General features: G+C 34.2%; 2 protein-coding genes and 1 pseudogene across 2 annotated transcripts; 2 read left to right on the top strand and 1 right to left on the bottom strand.

Annotated features, from left to right (window-relative positions):
• Window positions 1-2,092: 2,092 nt before the first annotated feature.
• Window positions 2,093-4,266, bottom strand: LOC107802885 (pentatricopeptide repeat-containing protein At5g47360-like; annotated as a pseudogene).
• Window positions 4,267-10,998: 6,732 nt separating this feature from the next.
• Window positions 10,999-12,998, top strand: LOC142178239 (uncharacterized). The gene has a single exon (XM_075247579.1). The coding sequence runs from the start codon at window positions 11,184-11,186 to the stop codon at window positions 12,813-12,815; it is 1,632 nt and encodes a 543-aa protein (XP_075103680.1). The 5' UTR covers window positions 10,999-11,183; the 3' UTR covers window positions 12,816-12,998.
• A 4,870-nt stretch (window positions 12,999-17,868) lies between these two features.
• On the top strand, window positions 17,869-18,647 carry LOC142162211 (uncharacterized). The gene is made up of 2 exons (XM_075218534.1): window positions 17,869-18,201; window positions 18,366-18,647. Exons 1-2 carry the CDS (start codon window positions 17,869-17,871, stop codon window positions 18,645-18,647), a joined length of 615 nt encoding a protein of 204 aa, XP_075074635.1.
• Window positions 18,648-20,022: the final 1,375 nt, after the last annotated feature.

Genomic DNA, 20,022 nt, shown 5'->3' with positions numbered 1-20,022 from the left:
TTTAACTGGTCCACGTGTCATGACGTGTCATCTTATAATGAATTCCATATATAAACTTAATTTTTCCCAATACAATCTTGTCTTCACAGTTTGGGAAAGCTCCATAATCTCTATGAATTCAGCAAATCTATCAACTTCCTGATCATTTAAGTATCTTCGAAAACTGATATTAGCCTGGCTGTCCCCAGACCCCTTTACCTTAGCTTCAGGCATGATCACAATGTTGATCATTCTTCGTTTTATTTCTGAAAACTTTATGCAATTATCTCTATCAAATTGAACAAGTTTACTATTACGACAATGTCTTGTAACAGTTTCTGCTTCTATCTGTGCAAGAAGGGAAACAAAACAGCGCATGTCTGATCACAACAATAAAGTGAAGTTTCAAGTAGAAGAAGAAAATAGCATCAGAATACCAAAGAAAAAGGGCCTTCTAACATTCGCACAAATCCAGAAACAAAATTTTATGTATCTGAAAGATAAAACTTTCAGGAGTCATTTCGAAGTCCATTTTCTAGTGCTCACTTCACAGGTGGAAACTCCAAAACGTCCGACTGGAGAGTAGAGGGCACTTAAAAGGAGTGCATTTGATCCATTCCAGACAGTATCGCTTCTAATCCAGAAAGAGCAGTTATTAATTAGCATCAATAAACAAACATCAAGAACACATTATATACCTTGTATGAGTAATTGGTTGCATGCCATGCACGTCTATTAACAACTTGAGTAATTTCTATTCACAAAAAATGGACGCACCAAGCACTTGTCCAGGTGAAATACGCAATAATATCCTTTCAAAGGCTGGAACCAGTTCTCTTAACAGGATAACACCGAATAATGCAATCCTCCTAATATGGTCCATAAGAAGTGCAAAGCAAACGGTCTTGTTTCTTACCCTTATGCTCTTTCTACTGCTGCTCTTTTTAGCAACTGAGAGATAAATGCATGCAAATCCGAGTAGGAGTTATGGACATGTTAACTTGAAATGAAGTCATAATAATCAGCCTAGCTCAAATTTTAATTTCCCACATCAGAGAAGATCGAATTTAACATCATTATTCGCTACTAACATGCATTGATCTATTCAAGTAGCCGCATGTATTTGGATTTTTTTTAACTGGGCTACAAATAGTTCCATGGTGCCACATTGACATGATTGAAAACCACAGAAGTCTTCAGACATCTTTTGGACACCAATCTGCTGGTCATCGAACAAAAAATGAAAGTGAAGCAAAATGAACGAATATTTCCTGCAAACTGTTAAATACTATCTACTTGTTCTCTACTTTTAGACTCTCACACCCCTGCTTTAAATATTTTCCTTCAAGCACTGGTGCATGAATTACACGCCTTCAAATTCAAGGTCGGACTGTATTCTTTTGGCTGTCTTGAGTGATAAGACTTTTACTTTGCTCTGTTTGGCAAAAAGTATCATCACTAAAACAGGCAGCAGAGAAGTATTCAGCGATGGGAAGAACCAGCTCCAGAGGATCAATGACCTTTTTTCTCTATATTTTACATGTGCTACAACTATAATTCAATACTTCTCATTCAGATAGTTCATACTAAAAACTCTATTGTTCCAAAGAGAGTGAAAATCATATGAAACAAATCATACTTGACAGCTCAGATACCAAATGAAATTCTTATGTACCGGTTTGACCCTCTGTTGCATCTCAAGGTACTTTTCCTCAGAGAAAAGGAGTATACTCATTGAACTTGGAATGTCCTTTTCCTATGATGGAAAACCTCAAAAAATAGAGGGATAATTGTCAGGTATAATAACGGGAGCACATCCTAGAAGATAAAAATAAATAGGACCACTTGCTTTGCACATCTTATAGACTTACTGTATGTCTGAAGTCTTGGAAATTTCTTCACGCAGGGCTCATTCGGTTTTATGTATTAGATAGAATAATCATGATATAAAATTTAGTATTTGCTTTAATCCATGTATTCTTATTCCATGTTATTAGCTATAAAATAAAACACCAATCAGTGTTACCTCAACTTGAATATTCAAAGGAGCACTTCACCTGCTCTTTCCATCTCATGCTGGATAAGACTATCGGCCGACAATACACAAATCAGAGTGCAAAATCAATAAATGAGATGTAAGTTGAAATCTGGAAAGAGTTATCAATCCAACCTGACTAGAAGCCCAACTATTTTTTTATTGCACAAAACTGGAGAAGAATTCAATTAGGTGGAATATGGAATACAATCGAGGGTCAATCTCCACGGTGAGGTGACTATTTGTTGACAATGCTGAGGCACAAGTAGGATCACGATATTAAAGCAATCTTGGTCATTCATCAGCACTTAATACTACCAATGCTTGAAGCTAAATCTTCTTTGCCACAACGTCTAAGATATTCAATTACATTCTTAGTACAAGGACCTTTAAGCTGAATTCCTTTCCCTACCATTAGACTAGCAAGCTTTGCAGCTTCAACAAGATGATTTTCCTCACATAGTCCAGCCATAAGTATAGAATAAATATCAGAATCCTATAGAAGATACGCCTGCAGACTGCTCAATCGCGTCAATCAAGTGATATCCATCAAGTATCCTTCTCTGCTGACAAAGCCATCTCATTATTGTGCTTGAGGTCAAACCATCAGGCTTTAGGCCACCAGCCAACATTCTCCTAAAACACATTTCTGCCTCCTTGAGTTTTCCAATCCGAAACAGTGATAAAACTAGAAAACTGTAACAAGAATCATATGGAAGACCACTTTCAGCTACTCTGATAATGACTTTACGAGCTTCCTCCACATGCCCATCTTTGCATAGACCCTGAATCAAAGTACAGATAAGTACCCTATTTGGTTTACAACCAAAATCCCTCATTTGGTCCAAAATACTTAATGCCTCTATCGACTGATCTTTCTCAACAAAATTTTGAACCACAGTAGTATAAGTAACGACGTTGGGCTTACACTGCCCACCATCTTTTTCCATTTCTCTCAATAACTCAAGTGCCCTCTCCAAACTCCCGAACCTACAAATCCCATCAAGAAGAGCTGAATAGGTCACCGTATTTGGCACGCATCCATTCCCCGTCATAGCTTTGGTTAATCCACAAGCTTCTTCCAACCGACCCAACTCAGACAACCCCTTAATCATCACAACATAAGTGATCATATCAGGATGAAGATCAATCAAGTCCATCTCTCTCATCAAACCCATTGCCTCGTCCATATCACCTTTCTCACATAACAATCTAATAACTACGTTATACACCGTTGTATCCGGCCTACAATTGGACTCTTTCATTTTTCTCAACACCCACAAGCCCAAGTTAGCATCTTTTCCCTCTCTACACAAATTCAAAATAACCTTGAACATCTTAGCACTTGGAACATAATTATTCTGCAACCTATAAGCCTCAATGACATCTTGAATAATTCGTGGTTCACGCTCAAATCCGAGCAGTTTATACGCTCTACTAAACATGTAACTGCTGTGTCTATAGCTGGGATGAAGTCCAGCCCAAATGAAGAATCTGAGACCCGTTTGAGGATCATCAACGGCACATTTCTCTAATACTTCATTAACACATTTAGCATCTAGTTTAGCCTTAACTGTGTTCAGAGTCTTCTCCAGACCAGACCCATTTTTATTTTTCAACAAATGACTCAAGAATTCTCCAGCTGATGATGAACAAGTGGTGAATAAAAGAACCTTATGGAGTAAGAAAATTGGCGTGTTGGCTGAATTAGTTTTCAAGAAATGGCGAGAGATTGATGGAGGAAGCATAATTTTTTCATAAGAAATAGAAATCAGCTGCTTGCATAATTTGAAATATCTGGTCAATTCGGAGACTGTGATATCAATGAGCTGAAAATTCGCAGAGCAAAATGAAATAACAAAAATCTCATCTTTGAGCGTTTTATATTTTTACTCATACTCAAGAGTCAAGAAGCAGACTAGAACACCATTTCAAAATTTGGAGCTATAACAGGAAGCAAATATGAATGCAAAAATTCACAACTTGAAAAAAAATCAAATCTTCCTGATTGCTCAAAGAATATAAAGCATTTAAAAGTCAAAAATATAAAAATTACTTAACAAAAAAGAAGAAGAGAAATTAGGGTTTTCGAAAAGCAGCAGGAGAAACAAAGAGGGGAACCTATAACTTAAATTTTCACAGGAGAAAGAGGCAGTGATGACTCGCCGGAGAAGTTCGCCGGAGCAGCAGGCCGCACTGGGGAAGAGAGGGGGAGACGTAGTCAGATTAATGGACTTGGCCGAAGAAGATAAATCTGGGCCTGGGGAAGGGGCCCAAGTAAATCAGAATTCAATTGATGTCCTTTACGGGGATTTGCAGTCGTACCCTATATTTGTGCCACCTTTTAATCTGTACCCTATTTTTAAAAATTATTGATTTGATAATCAGCTGACAAAAAATCATAATAATATGAAAATTACACCTATAACAAAAGATATAAATCTTGCATCACACATTAATCGCGTGATCTGCAACATCATTCGTGAAAAAAGATCTCATCCTCTCCTCTCACCAGCTTTCAAAAAATTAGAAACTTATCCAGATTCATCTTCAGAATCACACTTGCATGAAGTTGTTTCACGTTGAAGCTAAAACTTCATATTAATGTAGCATGAAGTTGTTTCATATTGAAGCTAAAACTTCATGCTAATGCATGTTGAAGTTATATATCATGCCGTCTACAGTTTTGTCATGAATTTTATCCGAAACTTCAGTCTAAACATGCTGAAGTTATTTAGTTCATTTTCTAAAACTTCAGACTATACATGCTTAAGTTTTTTTAGTTCATTTGCTAAAACTTCAGTCTAAACATGCATAAGTTTTTAAGTTCATTTGCTAAAACTTCAGACTAAACATGATTAAGTTTTTTAGTTCATTTGCTAAAACTTCATACTAAACATGCTTAAGTTTTTGCCTTGCCGTATGTAATTTTCTAATGAGTTTTTACTAATGCATGCTGAAGTTATTTAGTTCATTTGCTAAAACTTTATACCAAACACATGCTGAAGTTATTTAGTTCATTTGTTAAAACTTCAAACAAAACATTTTAAGTTTTAGTTCATTTGCTAAAACTTAAGACTAAAAATGCTTAAGTTTTTGTCTTGCAGTATGTAATTTTCTAAAGAGTTTTTGCTGATGTATGCTGAAGTTATTTAGTTTATTTGCTAAAACTTCATACCAAAACATGCTGAAGGTTTGTAACGTAGTTTACAGTTTTGTCCTGAGTTTTATCCGAAGCTTCAATCTAAACAAGCTGAAGTTTTTTAGTTCATTTGCTAAAACTTCAGCCTAAACATGCTTAAATTTTTGTCCTGCAGTACTTTGTCAATAGTCTTTTATTAAAGAAGGGCAAAATCGTCTTTTTAATATTCTATGCAATTTTTACTGTCCGATTCCTTTCTTTGGTTACGAGCTAGAGGGAATTTGGACTTGTGACCAGAACGTAGCCTAATCCATCTTTATAATATATATTTTATAATATTTTGTAATGAAATGCCAAATGTGTAGCCTGCCCTAATTCTTTTAACGTATTTTAAGTCTCTTTGGTTTATAATTCTTTTGATAAATATTAATGTTACCACCAGATAAGAGTTATCTAATCAAAAATTTAACTTTTGAATTTAAATAACTGAACGTTGATTAATGTTACTAACTGCGTTGATCATCTATATGATTATAATATATTGAGAAAAATACATGATAGGAGTAATAACTTTATGCTAGATGACTACAAGCATTGGGAACCTTGAAAATAGATATTATACGAATACATCAAACTTCGAAAATGTAAGTGGATGAAACCTGTAGCTTATGAAGATTTTAAAAAAAAAAAATACTACCTTCCTTTCTAGCCATAATTCTCTTATATATTTTACAAATTGATTTCGTATCTAGACAGGGGAAGTCGTTACAATATGAACAGCGTTAGATTCAGAATTTTTAAGTCGTGAGTACTCTACGGTGATAGGAAAATGAAAAGAACTAGATTTTGTGAGTTTGTGTTCTTTGGTGGAAGGGAGCTAAGTAGGTTTAGACAGTTGTTACAGCAGTAGATAGGTCATGGGTTGTAATTGTAAGAAGACTGAGATTGTTTTTATTTGTTTAGTTGTTTATCGTCTACACTCTACAGTCGTGCCTTTTCTATCAAGCCCGAAATAATAATAATTTCCAATATATATATATATATATATATATATATATATATATATATATATATATATATATATATATAATTTGTTATCCTAAGGTCTTCAGCTTAGGGTTGGAGTTAGAGATAACGGTATGGGTTCGGCCAATTCAGTAATTTAATTTAAATTTTATATTTATTTTAAAAAATTTATTTAATATGTCTCATCCTTAATTTAGAACTCATTAACTTGCAAGTGAGAATTCTCAACTAATAAGATTTAAATTTTGACTCCGCCAGTGCAGTGACGGATTCAGGATTTTAAGTTTATGGGTTAGTACAAAAATCTCAAGTTAATATACAATAATAACTGGATTAACGGACTGGGTTCCAAGCTAAATACTATTATACATTTAATGAAATTTTCAATATAAATAAAGAATCTAGACCAAAGTTACTGGGTTCACAGGAACCAGTAACTAATGCACTGGATCCGCCCTTGCCTGTGCTTCAGTTACACACAATGAAGATGAAACTGGCTGCGGTAGTTGGTATTGCAACTTTCCTAGTAGTTGAAAATAAGCTAGCGTTTGACCATAGATTCCCAAATTTGTTTTGAAAATTTTGATTTGGGTGAAGTTTGGTTTGAAGATGAAAATATGTTTGGACATAATATAATTCCCAAGTTTTGGGATTTTGGCCCAAAATCACATTTGGGGTGATTTTGGATTTGAGGTTTGGGATTTTGTGGGCAAATTTTATGGCCAAACATGAATTTGCCAAATAAATTCCAAATTTATTTTGGCAAAACCCATGGCCAAACCGGTCCTAAGTTTTTATTCCGAGAATCCGATCCATTACATGTTGTCAATGACATATTTTGAATTTTTAACTTTCGGCCACAGCCTTTGATCAGAGAAAGATTCTCCGTCTTAGCTTTTTACTACCTTTTGATTTCTCCCTTACCCTATGAAGAATCACCAAAGCCTTAAAAAAAGGAAGATTGTTTTCTCATTACAAAAAATTGACAGCTTGAAGTAAGGCATAGTTTTAGTTTTATTTTTAAAAAAAAAAAACTTATACTTACTATTTTGTATTGCTATTACACCACTATATGATAGCTAAAGCAAGAACAATATATTCGTATATGAGGTGGTTGGCTCCAATCTAAAAACTAATTGGTTCTCATGGTTGAAACGTATTGTCACAGTAACTCAATTTGTCCGATAAACTACTCGTAGCTTCGCATGATTTAGTAAAAAGAAGTTATTTTTCACCCCAACTAATCGCCTTGAGTCTAAAACTCCCAAGTCCAACAATGGGAAGTTATATCAACTATTATTGTCAATTGGATACTAACGTACAACACTATATTAATTTATCAATTTAAAAAGTTATCCAAAGAATTTTTCATAGACAAAGGTCATAAACAATTTTCTGGTAAAGTCATAAACAATTTCCTTTCCCCTCTTTTTTCTCAGAATTAATACTATAAATGCTATCATAGTCCGATCAGCTTGTGCGGAAAGTGCGTTCTCTGAAATCAGACGCAAAATAGGCACACATCAAAAGTGATAGCACCAAATCTTAGCTTCCATTGTGGATAAGTTCAACATTTTGCACCCAAAAAAAAAAATTGCATCATCAACACTTTCTAATCTGTTCTAGGAAGTTATTTGTCATTCGCTCTAAATCACAATCAATACATATTAAATAAATATATTTTCACTTACAATAGTAACTGATAGTCCACCAAACTGTATAGAGAACTAGATCCCACAAAACACATATACACAACGGTAAGTAAATGACACATCAGAATTTTACGTGGAAAACTCTCAGCTCGCGGGACTAAAAAGCACGACCTACACTCATAGGATTTCAACTTCACTAACTGAGCAAACTTTAGATTACAACTTATTGTAATCTAGGAATTAACCTCTTAATTCATCACCTACTTATAATAACTCTATTGCAAAGCCTATTTGTAATGACTCTATTACAAAGCTCACACTTTGATTAACTCTGGCCAAAACACAAACATAAGATTTATGAGTTTACAAACGATCTCCTATAGAATGCTTCTAAGTAAGCTGAGTAGGAATTACAAATAAATAACATTAACAAGATACAACAACACTAAAGGCATATGATAAACTCAGTGATATGATTTGGTCCTTCGTTATGTTGTTGCTTTGCTCTTCAAGCCTTGGAGTCACTTGAAAGTCGGCAACACACTTGAGAAAGAGAATTGATGATTTAGGATTATGCAAGTGTGTGTGTTCCCTTGCATCAAGTATAAAGTGACTGTTGCATTGTTACGTGTGCGGAGAAACAGTGCAGCGACTTTACAGAGAGTTGATTTGTACTGTTACCGGAGAAACTAATAGCCATCTATTCCCTTTGCACTTCTTTGGCTGAACATGTTGGAATTTGTGTCAGACAATGTAACTTGTCGTTCTTGAACACTTTTGAGGATGTGTAAACAAGTTCATTTTCTGATTCTCATATAAAGTTTATTAGATCATCAAAATACAAAAAGACATACTCCCTCCGTTTCAATTTATGTGAATCCATTTGACTGGACACGGAGTTTAAGAAAAGAGAGAAGACTTTTGAATTTGTGGTGTAAAATAAGGCACATGTATTTTGTGTGGCTATAAATCATTGCATAAAGGTAAATTGTTTCCAAATAAAGAAAGGGGTCATTCTTTTTGGCACTGATCAAAACAAAAATAGGTTCACATAAATTGAAGCGGAGGAAGTATAACTTATCAACTTACTACAAAGTGATTTGATCATTATACCGTCAGTACATAAAACTTAAAACTCATTAATTTATATACTGAAACTCTAGAAACTCATACTACCTGTTCTTGAAAGCACGTACAATACAAGCCAAATGCTCATACTGACGAAAGGGAATCTTGGAACTCAAATCCTTTTTTTGTTTTTGTTTTGGGGATTATATTCCTTCTTCCATTATATATCTAGAATTATCCAGCTGCGATGACCTGGCAGCATTGCATCAAAACTTTTTACGAAACAAACTTAGCTAAGATAGTAGGTAATAGTGTGATCCAGAAGACAGAAATACCTTGCATACACATTAAGGAAGGGTCAGCATGCATCAAACTTAGAATATTGCACAAGCTCATGATACTATAATCAAGCAACTAATATTAAAATCCTAGAAGGAACATTAAGTCCAAAACTCATAATACTATAATTTAAAAAAAAGGCAGTCAGATGCACAAAACATTCCGTATTTATGCAAAATTCGAGGAAAGATCGCACTCAAAGGAATATGACGTAGGCAACCTGCCCTAATACAATCATTAATGGCAGCTTCAAAAGATAATAGTGATGTTTGACCAACAGGCGCAACGTCAACTAGCACCTTCCAACAGCACAAGTACAGAACAAATCGACCCTACTAAAGTTTAAACAGATGAAAAGAATTAATACTATGACCAAGGGCTTAAGACATATTTTCTTGGTGGGGCAACATATCTCTTCTCTTTTTGTTTTCAAATATTTTTTTTAATGATAATCACACACTTTAAAGAATAAATTAATTACAAGTTTGTCACTAGGTGGTCCTAAAGAGCATCTAGCATCAACTCCAAACAAAGTACATTGGATGAAGGTGGGGAAGGGTAGACAAGAGAAAGAAAAGCATAGCCTTCAAAATTAAAGTTGCAAAAATAAAGCAAAGATGTTTGAACTGATCATCCCACACACAAAGCTAGCGTACGCACTCCAAAAGAAAGAATCCTAACCATTCCCCACGCAACCTCTTTGCTCCCCTCATTCTCCTCTATCCTAAAATGCCCTTCTCCAACCAAAAAAAAGGGCTCTAAACCTTATTCTTAGGATTTAACTTATAAAGTGATACCTAATTATAACAGTATCCCTAAATAACAATACTTTATTATAAAAATCAAATTTTTTCGGAATTAATTTTCATGTTATGTTATAATATATGTTTTCTATAACAACACTTCGCTATAACGTCCAAAAATATTTGGAACAAACGAGCCTGTTATAGAAAAGTTTGATTGTATACACAAAAATGTTTATATTATTAATGTATTTTAATTTGTTATAGTAGATAATATACTTATTTTTATGTCACTAATTTCATAAGACTATTACTTATATTATAAGTTGGTGTTTATATTTTAGATGAAAAATCATTAATCTTTTCGGTTCAGTTTCTCAAAGCATCCTGATTCACAAAGGGTCCCAGGAAGGGCAGCATGTGTTATTGACAATCTACCCTAATGTAAATATTAGTGGCTGCTTCCACGGTTCGAATCGTGACCTACAGGCTACAAAGAGAAAACTTTAGCATTGTTCCAAGGCCCTCTTTCATTAAAAAAAAATCCTTAATACAATATTATGTAGAAGTTAAGCTCTATTTCTTTATCCTTTATTAGAAGGGCATAACATATTGACACAAAATATGCTACACTACATTTCTTAATGGAATTATGAGAAACTTCAAGATTTACCCTACAGGGCTCTCTTATACTTCCTCAAAAACCTCTCCCACGTATCAAGAACAACGAGTATTCAAACATAGATTGATGATTTGAATTTTATGGGTTAAATTCTTAATATTTTTAATATTAAACCCATTAATTATATTTTTAAATTTATGTGTTCTTATTTATTATTTTTGTAATTTTAATAAATTTTTACACATATATTTTTACTCTGCATCAAAAGTTACGAGTTCAATTAAATCCGTCACCAGCATACTATATTCGCCCGAGTATTCTATGAAAAGATTATTCCAGAAGAGTATTTCCTATCATACAAGGATAAGATTGTCAAAAGAATGAAATAGTTAAAGAAAAAAGAAATAAAGCATAGCTTGAAATCAGGTCACTCCTTCCAAAAACTTTCTTCATCACTCTCTCCTTTTCTATACTTTTCCTTAGCACTAAGATTTCTGTCATCCATCTATCTTCTTTTCACATTCTGCAACATAAAACAAGATCCAAAAAAAACACCAATCTTCCTCTCTATTCTTCAATGGGAGATAATACAGCTCCTCAAACTTCAAAAAAACAAAAGAAACTAGACTCTGAAGTTCATGCAAACCATGCAAAACCTAGTAAGTTTTATAATCATTTTCTTTTCAAATCTTCCCTTCTTGTGTTTTTTCTAGTTGTACTTCCACTTTTCACTTCAGAAGCTCCTGAATTCATTAACCAAACTCTGCAAACAAGAAGTTGGGAAGTTCTTCAGCTTATATTTGTTGGTATAGCTGTTTCATATGGCTTATTTAGCAAAAAAAGTAATGAAAGAGAGAAGGAAAATAGCTCTAAATTTGATAATGCTCAATCATATGTATCTGGATTACTTCAGGTTTCATCTGTTTTTGATGATGAAACCGAAAGTCATGACGAAAACAAGGTTCAAACTTGGAATAATCAGTATCATAGAGGTAATAATCCAGTAGTAGTAATTGCTAAAGAAAGTCATGGTCTTAATGAACATAGAGCTGTTAGTTCAAGAATTGGTGAAAAGCCTTTGTTTTTACCAATTCGAAGCTTAAAATCTCGTGTTCTTGATTCTGATATGGTGGAAGAAACTAATGAAAAGGTTAATATTGGTTTAAAGGGCTTCTCTAGCAATGTAAACAAACCAAGAAATGGGGATTTTGTCGTGTCAAGTCCTAAGAAAATGGTGGAGAATAAAGAGGAAAATGTTGTCCGTCCATCGCCAATTCCTTGGAGATCAAGATCAGCAAGAAATATGGAGATGAAACAAGATGAAAATAATAATAATAATCCCCTTAAATCTCTATCTCCTTCAAAAGAGGATCCTGGATTTAACAAGATTGAACCATTTTCTTTAAGGTCTCAATCTTTTAGATTACCTAGGCCTAATAACTCAAATTCCTCTTCACCAAAAAATCTTTCTCCTTCACAATCCTTTTCATCGTCAAGAAAATTGTCCCCTACACTTTCCTTTTCATCAGAATCACAAGCCAAGATTGTTGAAGAAGTAGTGAGAAAGAAAAGCTTTCGCAAATCGTCTCCTCCTCCCCCTCCACCACCTCCACCACCACACTTCTTCTATAAGAATTCTCCTCTGATGAAATCAAGCTCTAGTGCTAGAGATGAAAGTGTTTCTACTGAGAAGGAACTGAGGAGAAGCATTAGGAGTGTGCCAATGGAATCGAGTAGCAATGAAAAATTCCAACCACCAAAGAAAGCATATTCAGGGAAAGAATTGAGGCCATTCATTGGTAGTGCAAGAGCAAAAGAATATGGTGAAGAATTCATAACACAAGAAGTTGAAGAAACTTCTGGTGTCAAGAGAGGATCATCAACTGATAGATTAATGCACGAAAGTTACAACTTTGGATCGAAACCAGGATTTATGGAGTTTCCACATGAAGAGAAGAAAGAATACGTCGAAAAGTTTCTTGTTGAAACTGATCAAGAAGATTCAGAGACTGAAAGTGAAGAAGATTACTTTGAAGAAAATCCAGAGAAAACAGAAGTTATAACTCAGAGTACATTTAGTGATGAGGGACCAGATGTTGACAAGAAAGCTGATGAATTTATAGCCAAATTTAGAGAGCAGATTAGGCTTCAGAGAATTGAATCAATCAGAAGATCAGCAGGACAACCTGCTAGAAACCTTGTAAGATAACCTTGTTCTATTTAAGGTGATCAAATTCACCTTATTTAGTTTTATGGTTCACAGTTTCATAAGAGAAGTTTTCTTTTCAGTTTCACTATTTATACATCCTGAGTTTTCTGGTATACAGAGATTTTAGCATTGTAATTATAATGTAATTACCTCTGCTTCCTGTAACTGATTTGTTACCATGAAGCTTCTTCTTATTATTATTGGCAGGGCCGGATTTATGGGGCGGAAGGGGGTTCGGTGTGAACCCTCTCGCCGGAATTACACTATAAGGCAAAATCCGTTTATGTTATATTTTGAATTCCTTTGACACAGCCCAAAAACATATTTTAGTGGTCAAAGCGTTCAAAATCTTTATGAGTTTGTTGGTTTAATTCCCACTAGCCACGGTCTCTTTTAGCTATTTTACTTTTTCTTTTTTGAGTCCCCCTAGTGAAAATTCTTATTCAATCCTAACTCAAACAGACATAAAAATGAAGTTGCAAACCATACACAAAATATTATTTTAAAACATGAAATGCAAATAAATAAACACACGGACTCGCATGAAATAAGATAAAAAGAACAGAGGAAAGAATAAATCTTTTCAATTAAACAAGTCTCCAAGAACAGGTAGAATAACTCGGACGAATGCCGAACAAGTATAAGCGAAGAAGAATAGCAAAGCAGCTAGTGAACAGAGCTCCAACGGAGTTCTCGACCTCAGACTATTGATCCACTGTTTGGTGTGTAAAAAGGGTTGTTTTGAAGTATTTTTGCTGGGTTTTGACTGATGAATTACTGGATTTTTCGAAAGAAAGAGAAAGAGAACAAATGGCACGAGTAGAAATTACCTTAGCACAGAAGAAGATCTTTTTTTTTCTCAATTCCCTCCTCTCTTTCCTCTCCTCTTCTTCTCTCCTTTTACTCAGCATTTTTCTATAGACAAATTTTCGAAACTGATTATTGGTATTGCATCACAATAGCTGGAGGGAAGATCGTCTTATTATCCCCTGTTATATTCTGATTTTCCAAAATGTGATGTTGGCTTTCAGTTTCTTGCATGTTTTTAATTTACGCCGCATTCTAGCATAGGCGAGCAGCTTCGATGATACTACTTTTCACTCGAACAATATATATGCATGTTATAAAGAAAAAACCATATACTATTATAATTCACATATATTCTAGATCAATGTACTTTAAATTCTGAATTGCTTATACTCTTAAGCCGTCTTGCATGCGTTCCAATAGTTTAATAAATGGGTTCAATATTAAACATGTACCAAGACCATCCAACTCAGGACATTTGAAGTGCATTTCTTTTAATGATTCAGTGTCTTTTAGTTGCTTTGATGAAATTATCCCTAATCAGCGAGCAACTGATATTAAAGAGTTTATAAGTAGTAAACTGGTAATCTGATATCAAGAAATGGATGGGTAAGCTTTGTGCTAATCAACTAATTTACTAGTAGGGGTGGTAATTTGAGCCCAAACTCATCTAATCCGTCCAACTCGCCCAGAGATTAATGGGTTGGGTTACATAATTTTAACTCATGAGTCAATTTAGGCTGAACCCAAGTTAATCCATTATATTTTATAACCCATTCTGACTCATTAAGCAGCACAAAGACAACCCATGAAACTCATCCAAAACAAAAGGTATCTCAACTTAACATATATAGAAATTTATTTAGTTGTCCCAATTTTACTTTTTTTTTTTTGTATTTTTAATTTTATGTTGTTTTGTTTTTCTGCACCATACATCCCCCAAAAACCCCCTCCCCTAAAAACCCAATTTTACTTTTTTTTTCAATTTTATGTTCTTTTATTTTTCTGCACCATCCACCCACGCTGCACCCCCCCTCCCCTCAAAAAATAATTTTTTTACATTTTTTTTTGTATTTTTAATTTTCTATTTTTTCTGCACCACCCCCACCCCACCCCACCCCCAGCAAAACCCCTCTCCCCTCAAAAAAATTTACTTTTTTTTTGTATTTTCAATTTTCTGTTTTTTTTTTCTGCACCCTCCCCGTTACTTTTGAATTGTTTCTATTACTGTTATTCTGCTAGATATTATTTAACTGCAGGTTCCCCCAACCCTAACCCCAACCCCAAAAAATTTTTCGACTTACACATTTTAAGGTAAAAGGCTTTTTTATGCAAGATGAGCATGGTTCTAAAACATGGGTCAAGTTTGGGCGGTTGGGTTATGACCCATTGTTTAGCCCATCTTAGCCTGAGTACACTTAATCCAAATACATTTTGGGCTGGTTTGGGCAATGACTCATTTATTAACCTAATCCATCTTGACCCGCCCAAATTCAGCCCGACCCGTCCATTTGCCACCCCTGGCTATTACTACTTCGTTTCATTCGTTTTAGGGTAAACATTGTTATCAACCACAAAGACTATATTAGTACTAGTACAAATTACCTACCTTAATACCCAATCAAAAAGCACTAAAAATCATCAAAATTCTTTTCTAAGACAAAAAAAAAATCGAGGAAATATACTCACTGGAGATCACATCATATCAACAGAATTAGCGAAATGCAAGAAGAATTAACCCTAATAGCAGCTTACCGAACCACTTAATTTAAAAATAGCCGATGAATATTTAATATATGTAAAAACTAATGTATAATATATGTATAATCGTATATAATCAATATATAATTTATGTATATCAGCTAGAAAAAAGAAAACAATAAATCCTACTAGCCACTGTGAAAAAATTGCTTGTAAGTGTCTTCAGATTGATGGGTCGTTGGGCCCATTGGAACACACTATCTTGATCCATGATGTTTCTATCCATAAACTAATTACATTTTCTACCCATAGTAGTTTTTGTGGGGAATTTTTTCTTTATTCACCAATTCTTTTTAATTTCTATGCTTCTTTTCTTTTTCTTTTTTTTCTTTTTTTTCTTTTCCCCTTTCCTTTTTTCTTGTTTTCTTCTTAATTTTTTCTTTTTCCTTTTTAAATTTTATTTAATTTATTTTTTTATATTCTTTTTCTCTTCATAATCTAATTTCATTTACCGTTTTAACTATTTTTTATTATTCTTTTTTATACTATTACTAAAGAAAAATTAAATTGTGTGCCAATTAAATGTAGCTAATACAAACCAAAATATATTAACTAACATATGATACCAGTATAATATATAGATATACCAACAGGGTATACAATTATATGCAAAGAGTTAAAAAAAATTTAATTCAATTATTAAACTGAAATAATATCACTTGTCAATAAAAATTTCAAAAAATTCTAAAAGGATCTAATTGTAAGAGTATACCGTTATATTATATAGCATACTATAATATATTTTTTTGCATTTTTTATTTTTCCCTCACGCAGGGTAAAAGCTTAAAGCAAATTAAAAGGGAAAAGGCAAGTGAATTTACGGGTAATAAGTATACTATTACAGCATATTGTTACAGTATATTGCATATTATTATAGTATACTATAACAATATATTGTATACTATAATAGTATACTGTTGCAGTATAACTATATACTCCTATAGTATATTGTATACTGTAGCAGTATACTGTTAGGTAACTATGTTCTTCTTCGATTATTAGAATATGCCGTTATAGTATATTATATATTATAACAGTATACTATTGTAGTATATCTATATACTTCTACAACATATTGTATACCATAGTAGTATACTGCTGGGTAATTGTGTTCTTTTTCGATTTTCAGCTGAAAATTTCGATCTCGATCACTTCAAATCAGCTCCAACTACGATCAAATTTCAGTATGAATTTCTAAAAGGTACTATACGCAATATTTAATAGCAACAAAATCATAATTAAATTTTTCGGGAAATGACTCGAACTAGAATAATTAGCGACGAGAAAATATAAAATTTATAGGGAGGGAAAGAGCATTTTGTGGCGATGAAAGGTATTCAATAAGCGATGATTTCATTCAGCAAGAGAAAATTAAACTACATGCGTGTAGTGAGTTAATTGAATCATAATTTATAGATATTGAGCAAATCTATTTTTTTATAGACACAAAATCAGTCACAGAACTAAACAAAAAATGTTACTCCTTGCTCACATTGATTATCAATATTTTACTTTGTGAATGTTGGAGTTACCTGATGATTGGACTGGGCGACTGGGCTAGCTGGAACGATTGGGCCTAGCCCGTATTTATTTTGTAACAGTTTTCATTTTTCCTTTTCTTACATTGTACATGCCCACAATATAAATAGGGGTTAATTAACGTTCTAGAGTCTTCCTTCAGATTTTTATTTTTGTAAAGACAACAAGAATATTTCTTCTCTGCAGAAAGAAACCATTTTTCCCCTATCTCTTTCTCATGAACCCTAATTGAAAATCTGTACTCTCATGATGATTTCTGATTCTAACATGGTATCAGAGCGGGTAATCTGGTAGTCCTCGGCGTTCTGTATCGACCGATGCTACCCTCGTCAAAGTTCATCGGATATATCCTCATCGCTTCGATTTTTGCTGAGATTCAAAATGTGACATTTTTCGTCGATTTTTTGTTCAATTTACGAGTTAAGGAACTCCTACTCGACTGTGTCATTCTATTTTGGTCAGAATTTGTTGCTGATTATCGGAGTTTTATGCTCTTCGTCAAAGCTAGGTTTTTGGTGATTAACGGAGTTTTGTTGGTCTTTGCTAAGACTGAAATTCTCTTTTCAAGCTGAAGTTTCTCAAGGCCTTTCTTCTTCAGGTTGCGAAGAACTGTGGTACAATCATTTCTATTTGTTCTCTTGCATGAATTCATTGTTGTGAAATTTTGTTGTTGTATTCTGTTACATGGTTAATTCCACTCTAGACTCAAGTTTTTCCTCCTCTTCTTATACTCTTGAACCTTCAAGTCCGTTATTTCTCCTTCCTTCTGATGTACCGGGGGTGTCTTTAGTTGCTGTGCCTTTTTTCTGGGACTAGTTTTGGGGGTTGGAGGAGGAGTATGATTGTATCTTTGTCCGCTAGAAACAAAATATGTTTTATTGATGGGTCTTGCACCAAGCCTGCTGTGGATTCTCCCCAGTACAAGCAGTGGGATAGGTGCAATAATATGGTCATATCTTTGTTAATAAGTTCTCTTTCTCCAGATATAGCTAAAAGTGTACAATATTCTAAAATTGCTGAAAGCATATGGAAACAATTGAATAATAGATATGGGACTATTAATGGAACTAAGGTGTTTGAAATAAAGAGAGAACTTGCATCTACTTATCAAGGGACTCTCGACATAGTTTCCTATTTCAACAAACTTAAAAAACTCTGGGATAAATTGGGGGTTATGTGTACCAGCCATGCAAATTCTTGTGTTTGTGCGGCTAAGGAGGGACTCCAGATGGAGAAAGAAGAGGACAGGGTTCACCAGTTCCTCATGGGTCTTAATGAGGTTTATGTGGGGATAATAAGCAACATATTAATGATGCAACCATTGCCATCCCTTGATACAGTCTACAACATTTTATTGCAAGATGAAAAACAGAGACAGATTGTCCCCAATGCTCAAATTAATCCAGAATCAGCCACTTTTAATGCAAATTCCAACATTAATAGATTCCATTCTCAACTCTCATCTACAAAACAATATACACAAAGGTGAACTTTGATTCAAGCAACCAAAAATCTAATGCTACTTTGTCTTGCAAGTATTGCAAGAAACCTGGTCATACAATTGAGAAATGCTACAAATTACATGGCTTTCCACCAAATTTCAAATTCACAAAGGGTAAGAAGTTTGGTACTGCTGCAAGTGGTGGGGGGCAGACTTCTGAACCTTTTGCAATGTATTCTCCTATTGATCAAAGCTCTTTGATCCCTGGTCTCACCAAAGAGTAGTACTCCCAGTTGATGCAATTGCTCAGTCAATCTACATTGGGTGACTCAGGGTCCCAACCTATTTTAATGGGATCTGCCAATTTTGCTGGTAGTACTTCTTCTCTTCGTGTGTGTTTAAATGGTAGTTCTACTGTGAGCATATTGACTAGTGTAGCTGGAAGGGTTTGGATAGTGGATTCAGGGGCAACTGACCACATGACTTCAAATAAGGACCTCCTTTTTAATATTACACCTATTCATGTTCCTTACTTAGTTTCTTTACCTAATGTTTATAAAGTTAAGGTAACCTGTACAGGTTCCCTTACTTTGTTATCATCTTTCACTCTACATAATGTTTTGTACATTCCATCTTTCATTACAATCTCATTTATGTGAGCAAGGTAATAGCACAATTCAATTGTTATGTGCTATTCACTTCTATTTCTTGCATAATTCTACAGGCCCATTCTATGAAGAAGCTTCTGGGGCTTGGTAGAATGGATCAAGGATTATACAAATTTCACCTCAACCATTCTGCTTCTCCAACAATCTTATCTCTTAATAACTCTATTTCTTCTTTTACTAATGAAGTACAGAATGCTGAATTTTCTTTACATGGTACTGTTCAAAATGTGCAAACTAAGAATTCATGTCATGTTTCTACTTTACCTTCTTGTACTGTTCCAAATAATGTGAATAAAAATGATGTTCTTTAGCATCATAGATTGGGGCATGTTCCATTTGTTCAAATGAAGCATATACCTTATATCTCTAATGATTTGTCTGCTAAACAGTCCTTTATTTGTCTTGTTTGTCCTTTAGCTAGACAACCTAGGTTATCATTCCCAGATAGTTCTTTCCGTTACACCTCATTATTCCAACTTATTCATGTTGATACTTGGGGACCATACCACACCCAAACTTACTCTGGATGCAAAATATTTTTTGACAATAGTTGATGACTATAGCAGAGCTACATGGACACATCTTTTGCACTCCAAGAGCTATGCCTTTACTTTATTTAAAGCGTTTGTAGCCATGGTCAAGACACAGTTTCACCTTTTTGTCCAAAAGGTTAGGAGTGATAATGCCTTAGAGCTTGGCTCCTCCAATACAACCATTCAATTTTTTCTGATAATGGTATCATACATCAAACAACTTGCCCACACACACCACAACAGAATGGTGTGGTAGAAAGGAAACATAGACACCTACTAGAAACTTCAAGAGCTTTGTTGTTTCAATCCAATCTTCCTACCAGGTTGTGGGGAGATTGTGTTTTAACAACAACCTATCTTATTAATAGATTTTCTTCTAAAGTTTTGTATAATAATACTCCATTTGAATTACTTTATGGGGCTGCTCCCTCCTATTCTCATTTAAAACCTTTTGGGTG

Source organism: Nicotiana tabacum, chromosome 1, assembly GCF_000715075.1.
Source record: "Nicotiana tabacum cultivar K326 chromosome 1, ASM71507v2, whole genome shotgun sequence".
In the NCBI taxonomy this organism is placed as follows: domain Eukaryota; kingdom Viridiplantae; phylum Streptophyta; class Magnoliopsida; order Solanales; family Solanaceae; genus Nicotiana; species Nicotiana tabacum.
Note: the sequence above shows the minus strand (reverse complement) of the source record. Positions and strands in the feature narration are given on the sequence as shown.